General features: G+C 38.4%; 1 protein-coding gene across 4 annotated transcripts in view; it reads right to left on the reverse strand.

Annotated features, from left to right (window-relative positions):
• Window positions 1–20,861, reverse strand: part of PDSS2 (decaprenyl diphosphate synthase subunit 2) — a 308,361-nt gene that overhangs the window by 179,491 nt on the left and 108,009 nt on the right. For all 4 annotated transcript variants that reach the window (XM_033234756.1, XM_033234758.1, XM_033234757.1 and 1 more), the window contains exon 2: window positions 17,214–17,348. In XM_033234756.1, the coding sequence (XP_033090647.1) occupies window positions 17,214–17,348 (135 nt within the window). The remainder of the gene's footprint in view (window positions 1–17,213; window positions 17,349–20,861) is intronic.

The following is a 20,861-nucleotide window of genomic DNA, read 5'->3' on the forward strand; positions in this document are numbered from 1 at the left end:
CACTTTACTGTTTGATGGTACTGTTAGATTAGTGGTCCCCAGTTGGGGGTACCCAGATATTTAAGGGTTATTTACAGTACATAACAAGTTATTCACAGGTGAGTAATTTTCCCTTTCCAAAATGTCTAAGGAAAGCAATGTGTTCCCCCTTCCCCCCGACAAAGTAACATCTGTTAACAAAAATTTGAATTTTCTTTAATTTTGTACTCATTAATAAGATGTGACAGTGGTTATCTTGTGGTCAACAGAAGCTCAGATTGGCACTTACAAGCGTATGTAACAAAATGGAAAATCAAGCAATGATGATTTTATATATAAAGTGTCTGGCAGAGACTCTTTTTTAAACACGGGTGGGAGAATAACAAAAGGAATCCTGAGCAGTAAGGAGGTGGGGAGGTTATCACAACAAAGTCTATATTGGCTAATTTCCCTCCACTTTTCCTTGACCGCTCCGCTTCTTTCACCAAGGCAGTCTAAGAGGAAGTAGCTATCTACTTCAACAACAGCTCAAACAGGAGACCAGAAGAGGTCAGCGGAGAGCAGCACTAGGCACCCATCCTCCCACCCAGAGGGCTGAGCTCCAGAAGATCCCAGGTCTCTGTTTACCCAAAAAAGCAGCAGCTATGAAAACAGAACAAATTGTTATGTTCAATTTTTTACTTTGACACCGTGAGAGATGACTGTAAATGTGTTGTAATGGTTAGCTTAAAAAAAAAAAAAGATCTGAAGTAGAAAATGAAAACATTTTCCTTATATACCAAAAAGTTCCTTGAAGAGGACAATGACAATAAAAATAATGCCTTGATATTGACATAATCTTATTTTCTCTGAGATAGCAATCCATTATTTCTTAAAAACATGAGTTGCAGGTGCACAAAAATTCCCATTTAAATATACTCAGTTTATTGGCCGGGCACAGTGGCTCACGCCTGTAATCTCGGCACTTTGGGAGGCCAAGGTGGGTGGATTGCCTGAACTCAGGAGTTCAAAACCAGCCTAGGCAACATGGTGAAACCTCGTCTCTACTAAAAATACTAAAAATTAGCCGGGCCTTGTGGCAGGCGCCTGTAATCCCAGCTACTTGGGAGGCTGAGGCAGGAGAATCACTTGAACCCAGGAGGCACAGGTTGCAGTGAGCCGAGATCATGCCACTGCACTCCAGCCTGGGTGACAGAGCGAGACTATGTTTACTATATATATATATATATATATTTATACATATATATACATATATACACACACACATACACACTACACACACACTCATTATCCAATTATTTGCACTATGGAGAAAAGAATGTGCAATTACTAAGAACTGGTCAAGTACTACAGAGTCCCTGGTTTCTAAATTAATTCTAAAATCAGAAAGTGGAAAAATTAAACATGTTTTTTGAATGTTTTAAATATTTAAATATAAATGTTTCTTCTCTTATACCTTCAGGGGGGGTAAACTAAACAGAAAGTTTTCCACTACTCCCCACATTTAAAGCTGAAGAATTAGAAGGAAAAAACATTATATAAACTTTTAAACACCAGCTGTAGTGTTTTTACTTGCCTTCCTCAGAACTTCCTTCATTGAAGGTACAGTACCTAAAAACCAGCTTTAGCTACTTTCCCATGCAAACAGACGTCATGATCTGGGGTGTACTGATTGAGTATAAACTTGTAGTAGTGTATCAGGCACAGAAAGAACGGCAATCACAAAAGACAACGTGGTACCTGACATTAGGGGCCTTCTGAATTTAATAAGGGTATCAATAAAATTAGAAAATGCTAAGGAAAGATCTAAAATGGGTGAATATATTCAACAGATAACAGAGAGGTCCAAGTTACCTTGCCTACCCCTCTAATTGTTTTTGAGGAAGATCAACTTTCAGCCAAAGTGCTGCAGACAATATAAAACAAAATTTACATAAAGTACCTTTGAAAATAACAAGTTGCCTATAAACCGCTGCAGTCATGTCAGTAACAAAGGTTTTGCAAAGTTAAACCCCTAAATTGAATTAAACCCTAATAATTTTGTATTATTACATTTTAATTCCCTGACAATTCTGATTTTTCAGTTTACTGTATTTGTTAAATTTAAATTGGTCTGGCCTATCTATAGAGAGATAAAAAGTAAATCCCTATTTTTTAAAGTTCTAAGTTGAATGGTATAAAATTAAATAGAGAAATGCATTTTAAGTGCAAAGTATCCTTCCACTGTTGCCAGAAAACAAGTAACAAAGAGGAGTTAAGTAATTTAACAGCCATATTTTCTCACTCGCCTTCATTGGGAACACAGTCGTTTGCATGGCATAATAAGCTGTAAATTATAAACATTTTTACACAGCCTGCTGCAAAGAAAAGTCTGCCAGCTTTCTACTATATTGGATAGTGTTCAAGTGATTAACTATAGCTTTGGAAAAAGGGGGTGGAAACTTGTTTTGCGTCGCAGTTTGTTGGTTCTATGTACAGCCTCAAAAAATCCATTACATCATTATTTGCAACAAATATGTAAGTAATTGTAATAGAGTAATAGAAGCTCCATATTACTACAGGATACAAATTACCCATGGACAACAGAAAATCTTGTAGGTGCATAATCATTCAAGTATTTCCTTGAAATGGTGTCTCTAATGAGTATGAATGTAATGGTTTTCAAAAATAACAAAATTTGCAGCACTGAGCATTTCAGGACTAATGACAAATGAAATACACTTTACTCTTTGTCTACAGGGAAAGCCCATCAGACAGAATATCTGCTTAGGGCACAAGTCTATTTTAAAAAAAGGTTCCTGTGTCAAAGAAAATACATAAATATCTGTATTTCACAACATATAAAGAACAAATGTGTGAAAGGAAACATGCAGTAATAGAGATAATGGCCTGCAAACATAAACGTTTTTATGTTTAAATTGTATAGAGCCCCACCAAAATCCACATTCAACCCATTAGGAAAATTTTGTCTCAATAAATCGACAATAATACATGGAGCACTTGAGTGCCCACCATAGTGCTGGGGCTTTGGAGGTCAAAGAAAAAGTCTGTAACCTGATTTCTGTCCACTATATAATTCCACACCACAAACCTTAGAACATAAAGATTTGTGCTCAGTGCTGAAGATGTCAAGATGACTAAGAAAGTATATGTAAGGCACCCTAATTCATAGGTTGTCTACGGTAATTAGAAAGAGCATGAATTCTATGGTCAAATGGGATTTGAAACTCAGCTCTGTGATTTTCTTACACTATGAACTTGAGCACGTTATTAAATTTCTCTAAGCCTGTTTCCCAAGAAAAGCAATTTCTTAACCAATGTTAAGCGTTATATAAATGCACTAATATAAATAAAGAATACGGAACAGTAGCAGACTTACAGAAATCTCTATATGTTAGCTATAGTAATAATTATATTTCTATATTTATTATAGTCAGCTTTGCACATAGCAGGTGTTCAATAATGTTGAATGAATGAATGAATGAGCAAAGGAACAAATCTAGCAGAGAGATAAGATAAATATACAGATTACTATAAAATAGATGAGAAGTGCCTCAAAGGTACAAAATGTAATAGAGGCTTCAGTGGTGGGAGAGGTGATAGGTTGGAAGACAATTAAGATACAGGCCCTGACTTCTAGAGGGTACTGTTTAGTAAGAAAACATATACATAAATCAGTCATTACAAAACAATGTGTTAAGTGTTTCAAGATTTCACAGAACCTTCCCTCTATATTCTAGTTCTAATTACACCATGGCTTTTCCTGGAGTGTCCAAATCCTACATGTTCATGAGTAGATATGCTTAACTTCTGTAAGCCACAAACTGAGGAGCTGAGAGGTGGGACCAGTGCTCAATGCTCCCCTTGTTTCCTCCTCATCTTGGTGAAAACCACTGTTTCTTTGAAACCAGCTCTACTTCCACCATCACTCCTCTTCTCTGTGCCTCTAATTTATTGAGGTCTCAGTTTTGTTGTTCTGGTGGACTTCTATCACGTGAATTGCCCACCCTATAGTTTTTCAATCTACTCAATTCAACCACCTCCACTGTATTCTGTCAAACCCACTTTAAGGCACAACTGGAACATAACCATTCAGAACTGTTCCACTTTTGAAATCTCCACTTGGATATCCAACTTTCCATCTACAACCTACTGTCTTTTCAGCTCTCTCATTGCATTACCACTTCCACCCCTGCAATCTGATTCATCATGACCTCCAGTCCCTTGATCACTACTTTCTCTCTAGTTTTGGGCTCCCTCAACCTCACTTCCTACCTGATGGGGCCTAAACAATCACTTTAGATCAACCTACAGTCTTGCATATACCCTCTTCTTGATGACAAAGAAAAACATTGATCATGCTTTTATCTTCCTCACATCTACTCTAGGGCTGTTAGGAATTGCCAGTTGCTATGTTAAGGAATTTGTATTTAATCCTGTAGAGAATGCAATTGAAGAATTAAGGATATTTTACTTCACTTAAAGACTTGAGGCCCAGGCCAGGTGTGGTGGCTCACGTATGCAATCCCAGCACTTTGGGAGGCCAAGGCAGGCCGATCACTTGAGGCCAGGAGTTTGAGCCCAGCCTGACCAACAGTGAAATCCCGTTTCCACTAAAAATACAAAAAAATTGCTGGACATTAAGGCACACACCTGTAATCCCGGTTACTTGAGAGACTGAGGCACAAGAATAGCTTGAACCTGGGAGGTGGAGGTTGCAGTGAGCTGTGATCGGGCCACTGTACTCAAGCCTGGGTGACAGTGCAAGACTCTGTCTCAAAAGAAAAAGCAAACAAACAAAACAACAACAACAACAACAAAACTTGAGGCTGGGTGTGGTGGTTCATGCCTGTAATCCCAGCACTTTGGAGACCCAGGTGGGTGGCTCACTTGAGCCCAGGAGTCTGAGAAAGGCCTGGGCACCAAGGCAAAAACGCCTCTCTACAAAAAATACAAAAACGTTAGCCAGGCGTGGTACGTGCACCTGTAGTCTCAGCTACTCATCTGAGCCCGGGACATTGAAGCTGCAGTGAGCCTTGATCATTCCACTGCACTCCAGCCTGGGCAACAGGGGGAGACCCTGTCTCAAAAAACAAAAGACAAAAACCTTGAGAAGAGGAGGGAATGATGGAAATCGTAACAACAGAAAAGGGAGACTCAAGAGTCCAGTAACTACAGAGAGGGAGGATGCCAGGATTAGAGATAACCAATCACAGAATCTGCCCTCTTTGCCTCTATTACCAACACCACACCCATTTTCAGGAGTGAGAAGGAAAGTCCAAGAGCACAGTGAGGAAGATATTTCTCAGGCACTAAGCCACCTACAAATGTCAGCTCTCACCTATCATTGTATGTGAGGGGTGTTAAAGATTACTTACCTTTAGTTAAACAAGGAGTTTATCAGTGGACATGGGTGGATTGTGAACCCAATGGTAAATGTGGAAATAGCTCTAGTAGTTAAGTTCTAGCAAGAGTTTTAGAAAGGAAATACATCAACAGCAAGTGTCAGGAAGACTCTAGATGCATACACTATTTCCTTACCTTCTCATTGGAGGTCAAAGACTATTTCTTACTCATATTTGCATTTCTTTCAGTGTCCAGTGCTGCGCCTTATAGAGACAGAGGGTGGTCAGGATGACTTATACTGGACCATAGGATAGTTGAACCTAGCTAGATGTGTACCCTGTTAGTTAAGCTCCTGGTTTGAAGCCCATTATTGCCCCTACTGTACAGATGAGTAATTTCAAAGAGTGATTAAGTAACTTTCTTAAGGTCAATAGCTAATCAATTGCAGAAGTGAGACAAGAACTCAGATCTCTGGCCCTTCATCTGTGCCTTTATTATAACACACTGTTTACCACTGAGATGCCTTCTGTTTGAGTTCAAAGTATCACCATTAAGTCATGAAGCTACTAAGCTGACTCTGCCAATAAAATTATCATTTTAAGTGATCTGCACAACTTCTATCACATGATGAATGCCCAAAATTAAGCACTGTTTAAAATGTAGAATTAGACACTGGACAGTGCCTTTAACTTTGGCTACTTACCAGTCAACATATAGTCCTTCTTTAAGGAAAGGATTTAAAAATGTTTTTACCATTAACAAAAACAATTTATACAGCTTGTATTTTGCTGTGCTAGATTAGGCAGGCTAATCTATATCATGTTATTTACATATAATAAACTAACTCAGTTGAATAGATTAGTAGGTGAGCCCACCTACTTTTTGTGGTTAATTACACTGTTTTGTAAGAGGCTGATCCTATTTTGTGTTTTTCCAAAAGCTCTGGTGAAATAATGACTTCTGACGTACAGTATGTTAAACATAAAGAGTCTTCCCTTTTCTTGCTCAACATATAATTGCTGCATTTGTGCATGCTGTGTAAGTTGAACATAACAATAAAAACTTAATGAAGAAAATAAGTGCTGGTTGTAATGAATTAGTAATATTACTAGATTTGTATCTGGAGTTTACATTTACTGTTGTAAGTAGAATACAATCAATAGGAATATGTAATCAAATTGCACATGCTTTCATTTCTTGAGATCTCTCTGAAAAGGGAGCTGAGATATCTTTAGGAAATTATTTTCAAAAGCCTACACAAATTCAATTATTCTGCATAATCATTTAAAATCACTGTCAAGCATTTCTCATTTTTAAGGTTCTTGTAGTACAAAAAGATACATGTCTTAAATAGGCTTTTATTGCTTTACAAGTATGAAATATAACTTTTTCATTTTTAAATTTAGTTTTACAAAATAACATGAATAGGTTGTTTATTAAAAAACTGAAATACTACAAATAAAGTCACCTTTAGACTATTCCCTTATATCTGTTTCCAAACCTCTCCAACCCCTTCCTTCTTCAACCACTGTTATCAGCAGATAAGTAAGGTTCCTTTCAGACTCTTTGTTTGCATTCACATGTTATCTTAAAAACAAAACAAAACCATAACTGATTTTTTAAATGCTACATATTTCAGTATTACTTATTTCATGTTTATATAATTGACCCTAAATAAATAACATGATCAACATGTTCCGCCTTAAGCCTAATTTCTTAAGATATTTTTTGACTTGATTGGTCCCCAAGGGAAATACAGTTTGTTAATTTTGCTTGGCATTTTTAAGTGCTAGACGAATTCTAATGTGTGGAATGAAGGTGAGGATTGATAGATAGTCACAGCCTATTGTTACTATAATTAGAAGTCATCAGATGCTAATTAGTACCATATTAAAGTGATAAATTATGAACTACAATATTTGCAGCTGAGACCAAGTTCAATTCCCTAAATTTAAAGGTTTATAGAAAAAAAAACTGGCCTCTTTCACAGCTTTTTATATTCTCCACTTCTCTCCTTAAGATTATTTCACACAGTCCTCCAACTATTCTATCACTTCCTCTAACACCACACTAAGCATAACCAATTTTCACTCAGAGGAGAAATTAATGTTAAGATCTGTAATTTGATTTTAAGATGTTTTCTAGATTTAACTTATGTTTATGATGCTTTTGGTGATAAGTTCTTGATGCCCAACAATTACCTCAGTACGTACAGGTGCTTCTTGACTTACAATGGGGTTATGTCCTGATAAACCCATTAAAAGTTGGAAAATTTTAAGTTGCACCATGGTAAGCCAGGACTACCTGCATATCATTAATTTAACCTTAATCAATTGAATACACCGCATAGAGTGAAGAATTAGCACAAATGCCAAGAAATTGATGGTGTCCATTTGAACAGATGGCAAATTTTAAAAAGCTAAAGCTAATCTAAACATAGCATTTTACTTCATTCCTGCATTTAACAAAAATAATTTTTTAATAGTTTATTATTTTTATTTATAGTTTATGCATTTTCACAGGATATTTCATCTGGTCAAAGAGGCCAAAGGAAGAAAGTTCAGGTCAGCCCAGGGACTCCAAAGCCCTCATTCTAATTACAGGATAGGGTTTCTAAGCTAACTACCTGTTCATGTCTTTTGTCCATGTTTGTGTTATAATTTTCTTCTTCTTCCTGATTTATAAGATTTTCAACTGCTTTGTAGGTTACAACTTGGCTTTTGGTCATGTATGTTGTAAATATTTTTGTAATATGGGCTTTGTCTTTTGACTTCATGGGAATTTTTTCCACTGAAGAGTTGTTTTATGCAAATATATTAATCTTTTTGTTTATAGTGTATGAGTTTTGGAACTTTTTCATAAAGCCCTCCCTGCTCTAAGATAAATACTACCACTACTAGTGACAATAATTCAGCCATGATCAAATAGTCATTGCTATCTATATGCTAGAAATATGCTAAATGCTGGGGTAATATGGATAAAATACCCCAAATTATCTGAACCATGGTTTTTTCTTTTTTTCTTTTTTCTTTTTTTTTTTTTTGAGACAGAGTCTTGCTCTGTCGCCCAGGTTGGAGTACAGTGGCACAATCTTGGCTCATTGCAACTTCCGTCTCCTGGGTTGAAGCGATTCTCCTGCCTCAGCCTCCCGAGTAGCTGGGACTTACAGGCATGTACCACCATGCCTGGGTAAGTTGTTTTTTTTTTTTTTTTTTTGGTATTTTTAGTAGAGACGGGGTTTTGCCATGTTGGCCAGGCTGGTCTCAAATTCCTGACCTCAAGTGATCCACCCATCTTGGCCTCCCAAAGTATTGGGATTACACGCATAAGCTACTGCACCCGGCCCAATCATCTGAACTATGTTTAAAAGCACATAGAGGACACAGTCTTCTCTTATCAGCATTACAAATAAATACAGAAAATGGTCGGTTATGATTTTCTTCTTATTTGCCAACTCACCTGCCACCCCAGAAGTCATATAGGTAATAAGATAAAAGTAGTTGTTTTGGCTGGGCACAGTGGCTCACGCCTGTAATCCCAGCACTTTGGGAGGCCAAGGAGGGCAGATCACTTGAGGCCAGGAGTTCAAGACCAGCCTGGCCAACATGGTGAAACCCGAGTGTCTCTACTAAAAATAGAAAAATTAGCCAGGCGTGGTGATGCACACCTGTAATCCCAGCTACTCAGGAGACTGAGGCAGGAGAATCGTTTGAACCTGGGAGGTGGAGGTTGCAGTAAGCCGAGATCATGTCACTGCACTACATTCCGGGAGAGAGAGCAGGGCTCTGTCTCCAAAAAAAAACAAAAAAACAAAAAAAAGTGGCTGTTTTACAAGTAGAATTGGTATGCTTTAAAATCTGTCAGTATCTATTATGTATCCTGGCAAACAGAGCATCTAAAAGGAAGAAATGCCAACGATCACTTTACTTCTCATTCAATTACTCATTTAATGTTTTTTCGTTCTTGCATATTCTACTTATACCTGAATTGATCTCTAGTAAACAGATTAGAGACAGAGCAAGGTTGGTAAAAAGAAGGTGGCAACACTTCTATAAATGAATAAGTGTGTCCCAGGACACTGCAGATCTTTAATTCAATTTAGTGTTTTTTCCTCAGATTGGCAGGTGTGTCTCGTGGTTGGATGCGGTCCAGTGAGTCCCTATTCTGCAATTCTGATGCAGTGGGAACATCATCACTGCACTGGTCCCCAGCAGCAGCATATTCTCTGCTCTCTCCTGCTTAGTGGAAATGGAGTTAAGGGTAACACAAACTCAGGAGAGTCTAAAACCTATCAGTAAAACTTCAAGACTTACAGATACCAGAATGGAAGCTGCAGATAACAGAGGTGGGTAAAGAAAGTGTAGTAAAAAAAGGAATCGGTTGACATATGAAGGGAAAATAAAATAAACTTTTGATGAGACTTAAAAAATTTCCCTGAACAGGGCCGGGAGCAGAGGCTCACGCCTGTAATCCTAGCACTTTGGGAGGCTGAGGCGAGTGGATCACGAAGTCAAGAGATTGAGACCATCCTGGCCAACATAGTGAAACCCAGTCTCTGCTAAAAATACCAAAAAATTAGCTGGATATGGTAGCACATGCCTGTAGTCCCAGCTACTCGGAAGGCTAAGGCAGGAAAATCACTTGAACTCGGCAGGCAGAGGTTGCAGTGAGCCAAGATTGCATCACTGCACTCCAGCCTGGTGACAAAGTGAGACTCCGTCTCAAAAAAAAAAAAAAAAAAAATTTCCCTGGACATTCTGCAACACCTTTTAAATGTTGTGTTATATTTTGGTATTTGTGTGGGTGTATGCTATTCCACTAACACTTTTCCTTTTTTTTGAAATGGAGTCTCGCTCTGTCGCCCAGGCTGGGGTGCAGTGGTGCGAACCTGGCTCACTGCAACCTCCGCCTCCCAGGTTCAAGCAATTCTCTGCCGGAGCCTCCTGAGTAGCAGGAATTACAGGTGCCCACCACCATGCCTAGCTAATTTTTTTGTATTTTTAGTAGAGATGGGGTTTCACAATCTTGGCCAGGCTGGTCTTGAACTCCTGACCTCGTGGTCCACCCACCTCAGCCTCTCAAAGTGCTGGGATTACAGGCATGAGCCATGGCGCCTGACCAATACTTTTCTTTTCCTTCTTTAAATATATTATATTGCTTCACATAATAACTAGCTTAAAAATCAAGATTATTTCATGAAGAGTGCTTTAGAAAGTCTGATTATAGCTCACATCCTGAACTACAGGTTGTAAAGGACATAATAAACTGCCATCCCTTTAAGTCACGGTCCATGTTAAACTACTCTGTAAGACTTACACTGTAAAACATGTGTTTCAAATGTTTGTTTCAGTCTAAAACACTTATGTTATACAGAAGATCCAGTCATCCAGATAGAGATTTAAATGAATACTATGTTCAAGGCATTGGTGAGCTATAAAGGTATACAAAGCTAAGTGCCTACTCTGAAGGAGTGGGAAATCTAATAAAGGCCATGAAGCAGCACGACTGGGGTCTGGAATGGCAATAAGAAACCACATTTGTGAAGCATATTCTATGTATGAGGCACTGTTCTAAGGGTTCTTGATGTATTAACTTATTTAATCCACCTGATAGACATATGAGGCACAGAGAGGTTATCTAACTTGTCTGGGGTCACACAGCTAGTAAGTGATGAAACAAGAATTTGAACCCAGACAATTTATAACCAATATATATATTTCTTCCTCTACTTGACTACTTAATATGGGACCTTAGAAAGTTACTTCGCCTTTCTGAGTCTCAGTTTTCTCATTGGTGAAACAGTTATTTCTTTTCTTTTCTTTTTTATTTTAGTAGAGATGGGGTTTCACCATGTTGGCCAGGCTGGTCTCGAACTCCTGACCTCAAATGATCCGCCCACCTCAGCCTCCCAAAGTGCTGGGTTTACAGGTGTGAGCCACCATGCCCAGCCTGAAACTGTTATTTCTGCCTCACAGAGTTCTCATTAGGATTCAAAGTTAGGCATGCTGATATAGAGAAACATTTACCCAACTTTTGCAGCTTTCCACAAGGTGTACTACTACTGACAGGGGCCAATGGGTTCTGTAGTCAAATGACTGGGAAACAATATCTCAGAGTCATGATACATAAATCTGTACCTAACTCCTGAGAATTCTTAAATGAAGGAATCTTTCTAACTCTGTTTAACCTGGCATGCCCACACTTATTTGATCCCAGAACCCTTTGTCTCACTGAACACCTAGTTACAACTTTAGCTCTGGAAGAGAAATTGGTAAATGCTGACAAGAAAAAGGCACGAAATCAAAGGACCCAATGGGTTCAAGTCTGGTTCAGCCAATTTTTAACTACTTGCTATGGGCAACAGCTCCATTGCCTCTCCAAGTCTCTGCTTTCCCTCTCAGCTTTTGCCTAGACTACTTCAATAATTCTCTGGCTGACTCTCTTATCTTGGACCTCACCTCTCAGGGTCACCTTCTAAGCATCAGCTAATTACGTTCCATAGCACAGATACAGTAACGTGACCCCTTTTGCGTAAACACCTTTGTGATAATTGCTAAGAATAAGAGCAAACACTTACAGAATGCTTACTATGCCATGCATTATTCTACTCACTTGTTTAATTCTGAAAACATTCTGTGAAGTACCCACTGAGGCGCGGCTACTAGGTGGGGCAGTCAGCTTCCAGATTCCAAGTCCACTCTGCTGTCTCTTGAACTCCCCACAATTTCTCCAGGATATCACCCTAATTCCTCAGGCCCTTCACAGTCTGACTTCAACCTTTCCTTTCCACCTCATCTTCATTCCCTACTTCTCATATATGAGTTTCTAGGGCTGTGAGGCTGGCCTGTAGATGGCTGCCTTCAGTTCACAGGGCATTCACCCTGTATATGAATATCTGTGTCCAAATTTCCCCTTTTTATAAGGATGCCAGTTATATTGAATTAGGGCCCATTCTAATTACCTCATTTTGATTTGATTAGCTCTATAAAGATCCTTTCTCCTAATAAGGTCACGTTGTGAGGTACTAGGGTGTTAGGACTTCAACACATGAATTTTGGGAGGATAAAATTCAATCCATAATACCTGCATATTGGCCAGGCGCAGTGGCTCAAGCCTGTAATCCCAGCACTTTGGGAGGCCGAGACGGGCGGATCACGAGGTCAGCAGATCGAGACCATCCTGGCTAACCTAGTGAAACCCCATCTCTACTAAAAACTACAAAAAAAAAACTAGCTGGGCGAGGTGGTGGGTGCCTGTGGTCCCAGCTACTCGGGAGGTTGAGGCAGGAGAATGGCGTGAACCCGGGAGGCGGAGCTTGCAGTGAGCTGAGATCCGGCCTCTGCGCTCCAGCCTGGGCAACAGAGCGAGACTCCATCTCAAAAATAAATAAATAAATAAATAAATACCTGCATACATAATAAAGCTAGTCTCTTTTCCATAAATTCATACAATCATGTAACAGTTACGTACTGAGTGCCTATTAATTACAATGTTGGTACTGTTCTGGGCCCTGCTAGGTACTTCTCTACCCCACAAAGATGTGGGGTATAGAAGCTGGGTACAGTGGCGGGCACCTGTAATCCCAGCTACTCGGGAGGCTGAGGCAGGAGAACTGCTTGAACCTGGGAGGCAGTGGCTTCAGTGAGCCAAGACTGCGTCACTTCACTCCAGCCTGGGTGATAGAGCGAGACTCTGTCTCAAAAAAAAAAAAAAAAGGAAAAAGGTAACATTTGCTGTTGTCAACAGAGAAACCCTAAAATTTAAGTGGCTTAACAAATCAGTTTTTCTTCTCATACATCTATTCTGTATGGATGTTCCTGATGGGCAGGTGACTTTCTTTCAAGAGTGATTCAGGGACACAGGCAACTTGCATCTTGAATGGCTCACTTCCCAGATCATCTGCTTACAGAGTATTACAAATGCAACATTTTTATGGCCAGGAAATAGTAAATATCACTTCTACTCCTACTCTATTGGCTAGATCTCAGTCACATGGCCAGTCAACTGCATGGGAAGCTGAGAAATGTAGTCCAGCCGGGTACTCGAGAAGAAAAGAAAATGCGTTTGGCATACTTGTTTCAGTCTCTTCTACCAGTTAAGAAGGTCTGGGAAACTTCAGGAAATGAAAGTAGAGTGCAAATATGTTCAGTCTGTGGCCTGCTTTTAACTACTAGTTAGAAGAGAAGAGTGAGTCAGTTCTTGGTAACACAACCAAGAAAGCAGAACTATCAGCCAAAATATTCACGTGAATTTCTGTAAACTTAATAATCATATCATGAGAAAAATCTATACTTTTTAATATTATACATTATATATTGTAATCAACTATCTTTTGTACACAAAATAAAAATATGTTATTACTAATAGAATGGGAAGTTGTAAACATTTTCTTGATTGTGGCTAGTGATAATTGTAAATTTAGTAATACTTTTTTGACTGGCTTTGCAACCAATTTTTTAAAAGTCAAGGTTAGTGGAATAAGCCTAAATAAAGCTCACAGTCTTGTTGGCAAAAGGCTATGGTGAACGTTTATGGTACATTTTTATAAATGTGGCTTTCCTGCCTGATTTTCAAAATGTAGTTATTACATTTTAGTCTAAATTCTGCCTCTCCTGGCTGTTATTAGTTCACTAGACATCCACAGCACCAATTATATCCTTAGGCGAAACAAAAGAGATCACCTAACTCCCATTTGGTCCTCCAGGTAATTTACTCAGGTCCCATTGTCTGACATCAAAGTCAAGTTTATGAGAGAAAAAATACCAACAAGGTAAATCCCAGTAGTTTGGAGGTGAATTAAAAAGCTCCCAAATCAGTACTTCCCTCAAATGTTAAATAATTCACTGTGGCATTAGAGATACAAGCCTCCAGCAAAAGTTACACTTGAACAATTAAGGAAGCAAGAGCTAAACAAATGACTTCGGGGTAGAGAAACAAATTCATGGTTTCTCAGAGTACTATACCAAATTACTTTTTCACATTAACAAGTGTGTAAAACACCCAAACACCCCAATAACTTACTAAATGAAGTTTGATTACAGAAAATAGCCTGGGTTTACATGCCAGGATTATTCCCTAAATGTAACTGTGGATTTTGTACACTTGAGTATAAAGCCCATTTATGTTATTTGGAAAGGTTTCATGTTCACAGTGTACACCTACTCTTTTCCAAATTTCTTTTAGTCAACTTGGTTGGATTACAATGACCATCTACCAACATGTTATGTGAAGGACCAAAAGCAATGAAATTGTTTCCTAAAGGCTAGATAAGAACTTAGAAACACAAAGTTAGATCACAGTGCACCATGTGCATACAGATTAATAGTTCCTGCTGAGTAGAAAGAGTATATACACTTTGAGATAAAAATGGGATTTCAATCCCAACTGTATCACTTTCTAGCTAAAATATTTCAGATCAGTCTTAACCTGAGTATTAGTAATCTCTTCCGTAAAATGGGAATAATTTACTTATGTAACAAATATTTATTGAATATTTACTATGTATCAAGTAGTATTTTGCAAGGATTATTTTAGGATTAGAGATAAAAAAAATAGTAGGTGCTCACTATCTATACGTGTAGCTATCCAAATGTACAAGCAGATGACTAATAAGAAAGGGTCAAAGTCAGCAATCTGAAAATCAATGGAATTCCTAACCAAAAACAGAAATACACGGGATACAAGGCAATGTGAGGTCCATTTGCTTTCCAGGGACTAACAGGTAATTAGTACTCATTCTAAATTTTTATATATTTTCTCTAGTTCTCTCAACTAAATTTAGCCAAGAGTTTTCTACAAAACTTATAAGGTAAACTTTTTTTTGTTTTTTTTTTTGAGACAGGGTCTCATTCTGTTGCTCAGGCTGGAGTGCAATGGTGCGATCTTAGCTCACTGCAACCTCTGCCTCCAAGGCTCAAGAGATCCTTCCACCTCATCTTCCTGAATAGCTGGGACTACAGGCACATGGTGGCATTTTTTATATTTTTTGTAGAGACGGGGTTTCTCCATGTTGCCCAGGCTGGTCTTGAACTCCTGGACTCACATTATCCATGTGCCTCAGCCTCCCAAAGTGCTGGGATTATGGGCATGAGCCACCAAGCCCGGCCTCTAAGGTAAACTTTTGAGCTCTAATTCAAGCAGGTTTTGGGGAAGGATGTAGATGTACTAAAGATGTGACAAAGAGTTTTCCATTTAAAAGTTTTTAAAGATATGCTTACAAGATGACTTTTTAAAAACATACTAATTTAATGCTAGTCTGATCTATAACTGAAATACACACATATTTTGAAATAGACTAGAAAGGTAGAATGGAATCAAGAAAAAAAAAAACAACAATGAGGTTTGGAGGGAAGATGAGAACTATAGTTAGAGCTTCAGCTCTCCCCATTACAAGCTGTGTCACCAGAAAAAGCCTCAAAATTTTTGAATCTGTTTTCTTGAGTAAAATAAGCTTAACAACTCTTACTATGGCATTATTATAAGAACCAAATGGAATAGCTGTCATAAAAATGCTTAGTAACCTAAAAGCACTAAACAAATATAAACCATTTCAGAGTGAATAGGTGATCACAAGATATCCCTTATAGTGAAGGGTATTTGTATGAACGAATGGTAAAAGGTTTACAGAAAATTATATTGGCTGGAGGAATGGGCATTTGGAGTCACAACAGTAATCTTTTTGCTTGCTTGCTAATGAGGAAGCATCATTGAATTTCCGGCTGGCAAGCAACAGTAATCCCTAAATATTATGGAACAGAAAACATTTATGGACAAGACCACTAGAAATAAAATTTTTTTTAAAAATCTATTTTTAAAGTAAATCAACAAGGTCAATTAGCCATAAGTCAAAGTTCCTAGAAATGCTTCTTTTTGTGAGGAAAATTTCCTTATCACCTATATTGTTAGGGTGGTTTTAATTTCATATGCCAAAGTCTAACTGTTGATTGTTACACCTATATAGGCTTTTAATACAATGCCAAGCATATTGCTAGAATTAAATAAAATTATTGCTGACATACTGTTACTAAAAATATACCCAGTGATTTTTTTAAACAAAACTGAAAATTTTATTTTATATGCAGCAAAAAATGAGTAATACATATTTATAAATTTGTTTTTCAATCTAAATGCGTGAGATGTAAAAATTTTTTATTCCAATAACCAGTAAAAAAGTAGACTATAGCTCTTAAAATGATAGCAGCATCAATCTTTATACAATGAGGTATTATTTTATCTTATTTTATTTTGAGATAGAGTCTTGCTATCACCCAGGCCGGAGTGCAGTGACACGATCACGGCTTACTGCAGGCTCAACCTCCCTGGCCTCAAGCAATCCTCCTGCTTTAGTCTCCTGAGTATCAGAGACTACAGGAACATGCCACCACAACTAGCTAATTTTTAAATTTTTTGTAGAGATGAGGTCTCACCTGTTGTCCAGGCTGGTCTCAAACTCTTGGCCTCAAGTGATCCATCAGCCTTGGCCTCCCAAAGTGCTAGAATTATAGGTGTGAGCCACTGTGCCTGGCCAACAAGGTATCATTTTGAGTAGATTTAAAAATCATAAATCCTGAACTAAGTGGCACAGAGCTCTCCACAGAGACACAATAATACATCATAAGGTGAGGGAGAAGTGATGAACAGAAAATTTTAAATGCCCAAGGTAGAAATGAAAGTATTTCACACAAATGTGTGAAGAAATTTACCAGAGTTATGTGTAGAGCTGGCCAAGACTATCACTCACTACAAACAATAAAAATCCATTTTTAACCTTATATTTTAATCTATCTTTGAATCAGAGAATGACAAAGAATGGTGATTTTCACTGACCTCTGTCCAGTAAAAGAAAACACGATGTAGAGAGCAATGTCAAATGACTAAATTCTTCTTACCATGAGTAGATCCCACTGACCATGTCATAGTTCTGACATGAAGTGTTCACGCTGCTGGGCCCAGCTGCTTTAGAGATAAGGAGCACCACCAAGCCCCTCAACTGGAGGCTATTCCGGCTGTCATGTACAAGCCCCCTGACAACAAGTAAAGAAGGAAGAGGATTAATACACCCTCACAAGATCATCAGATAACTTAGAAAACTGCTACAAAGATGCCCACACTTCTAAAACTGGACAATGAGACTGACTGAAAAGAAACGGGGTCAGGGAGGAAAATTAATGTGAGGATGCCATGAGTTCAGGAAACAACTAGAGAAATCTATGGCTGGGTTGTTGTTGTTGTTGTATTTTTTGAGACAGGATTTTGCTCTGTCATCCAGGCTGAGTGCAGTGGCACAATCTCAACTCACTACAGCCTCGACCTCCTGGTCCTAAGTGATCCTCCCACCTCAGTCTCCCTAGTAGCTGGAACTATAGGCGTGTGCCACAATGCTCAGCTAATTAAAAAAAAAAAAAAAAGAGTCAGAGTCTTGCTATGTTGCCCAGGCTGGTCTTGAACTCCTGGACACAAGCAATCCTTTGGGAGGCCTTAGCCTCCAAAGTGCTGGGATTATAGGCGTGAGCCACCATGCCCAGCCCATGGCTAGTTTTAAAAGTGACAATCTCGCTGGTGGCAGTGGCTCACGTCTGTAATCCCAGTGCTGTGGGAGGCCAAGGTGATCAGATGAGTCTAGGAGCTCGAGACCAGCCCATACAAGATGGTGAAACCCTGTCTCTACAAAAAATAGAAAAATAAGCTAGGCATGGTGGCATGTGCCTGTAGTCTCAGCTATTCAGGAGGCTGACGAGGGAGAATCACTTGAGGCCAGGGTTGGGGGGGTGCTGAGGCTGCAGTGAGCCATGATGGCGCCACTGCACTCCAGGTGGGGAGACGGATTGAGACTCTGTTTCAAAAAAAAAAAAAAAAGTGACAATCTCACATTTGAGGCTTGCTCTTTCCTCTGTCTGGGTCTCCCCACTGTCTATACCCTATCTCACAATCTTAATCATTTGCTCTGGTAACAAGAAGAACCCATAGTCTTAAACTGTTTGTGACAGTTGACAGAAAATGACAATCACATTGCTTGGATGAAGTGATACTATTTGGTGATGGTGGTGATAAACAGGAGTAGTAAAAAATGATTTGTTTTCACAGGTAGAGAAGAAGCTCAGAGAATGAAAGGATTAAACCAAATTCAAAAGACTCAGAAATTTATTTGGTAAGTAAATGAAAGTGAATGCCATAGCAAAAATGTTGCCATTTCTTATTACTTACAAGCATTATAATTCTAGGCAACAACAAGGCTTTAACTTAGAATGTGGCATATCATTTGCCATGAGGACTGAACTTTTATAATTTCTGCTATACCTGAAGCTAGAAATACTTCCCAGGAATACATTTTCTTTTTAAAGTATTATAAATGGTTGCCATACAAGAACTAAATGGCATCATTTTAAAAAATTAGAAAACTATGGGCAATATATTACAGTAAAGTCATATTCAGAATAATGCTCATGAACACTAATCAAATAGATTACAGCATACATAAATAATATACAAGTACAGTTTTTGAATGTTGTAAGAAAATATTAAAAATCAGTGTTATAATACTTGACTGAATTATCAAGGCTTCCTTGTTGAGTTTTTGAACAAAGAATCAATTTAAATTAATTAAGGTAACATAACCAAAAAAAATGAGTTAGTCCATTACTTAAGAAAAATTTTGGTTGGGTACGGCGGCTCATGCTTGTAATCCCAGCACTCTGGGGGCCTGAGGGGGGTGGATCACCTGAGGTCAGGGGTTCGAGACCAGCCCAGCCAACATGGCGAAACCCCATCTCTACTAAAAATACAAAAATTAGCCAGGCGTGGTGGCGGGCACCTGTAATCTCAACTACTCAGGGGGCTGAGGCAGGAGAATTACTTGAATCCAGGAGATGGAGGTTGCAGTAAATTGAGATCGAGCCACTGCACTCCCAGTTTGGGTGACAGAGCGAGACTCTGTCTCCAAAAAAAAAAAAAGAAAAGAAAAAGGAAAATCTTTGCCCCTCCAGCCTCCCAACAGAAATTCTTAAAAGGGCCCCCTTTCACCTTTCATTAGTTTCAAAATAAGACAAATCATTAGGTTCTCTGCAAAGTAACAGCTGTAGTTTTCTCTGCTTATATTTTGTTCTTAACCAAGTAGGCAATCTTCAGCAAGTTAAAAGGGTTTTAACTGATTTTTAAAAAGAAATTCTAATTTCCTAGGAAAAGGAAGTTAAAGTAATACAGTTACATCACAACAGAAACAAATAATCATCAGAAATGTCCCAAACTCTTTACTGTCATGTAACAATTTGCTTAAATCCTATGACCCTGAATTTTAGGGAGGTTGGGAGGCATCCTATTATGGAACACGAAAATGTAAAAGAAGAGCTTTAAAAAATTTTTTTTGCTAGAATTACAACTTTTAACTTAGGCTACTAGATTCTTATTTATGTATTACCTACAGTGAATCTTTATTCTTTCTTTCTTTTACAATAAAGAGAAGGTCTAAATTGGCTTTCAATTCTAGAAAAGGAAGAGAAAGAGGGGTGTGTGTGTGTGTGTGTGTGTGTGTGTATGTGTGTGTTTGGGGCTGGGCCTGGTCAGCGATTAAGGATATGATACAGCAAGAACTCTAAGAGGCGAACCTTGAGACAAGTCTGACCAAATCACACAGATTAAATAGCCCTGACAACAGTTTTAACAATATCTTCAAACTTCTCAGAAACAGGACCTTTCACATACAACACACACAAAAACTAATAATAATAATAGCAGTAGCAAACACGTATATTGTGCTTTATATATTGCTTTCTATATGTCAGGAACTGTTCTACATGTTTTACTATATATTAACTAAATTAATTCACAACTCTAAGAGGAGGGTACAACAATTATCCTGATTTTACAGATGGGGAATGAGGCACACAGAGAAATCAAGTAACTTGTCTAAGGTACCATACCTGATAGGTGGTAGAACCATGAGAGAGCCAGGATTTGATCCCAGGCCAACAGGCTCTAGAGTCTACATACACTTTTAAACATTATGCTATGTAGTGATGCTCCATCTGCTTCCTTTGTACAAAACCATTTGCTACATCAAATTAGAACAGTTGGCTTTAGAACCAGACAAGCCTAGGTCTGAAAAAGTCTTCTGTTATTCACTAGCCGTGTGTGTGACTCTAAGGCTATGACCTCCTGTATAAAATAAGGGTAACGATGTCTACTTTTCATAGTCATTGTATGGAAGAGACAACATAGGCCAAAGTACATAACACTGTGGAAGTACACGGTCGGTGATCAAGCAGTCAGTAAATTACATTCTCTTTCCTTGTTACTTTTTTTGTGATCTATTTTTTCTCCACTCTTATATTTTCTTTCTTCTACTCTCTTTCTCCTTGTAACTCTCAAAAAGTCTTCCCCACTCTACTCTCATATATACTCTCCTATGTTATTTACTTTTCTACCTCCCCAAGTAACAAAAGTTAAGGAATTCTTCCCACCCCCCCCCCAATCATTATTATCCTTATCTCAATGATAATAATGAAACACCCCTTTCAGAATGCATTACTGAAAAGGTCAGG

Source organism: Trachypithecus francoisi, unplaced genomic scaffold (genome assembly GCF_009764315.1).
Source record: "Trachypithecus francoisi isolate TF-2019V2 unplaced genomic scaffold, Tfra_2.0 Lachesis_group15, whole genome shotgun sequence".
NCBI lineage: Eukaryota > Metazoa > Chordata > Mammalia > Primates > Cercopithecidae > Trachypithecus > Trachypithecus francoisi.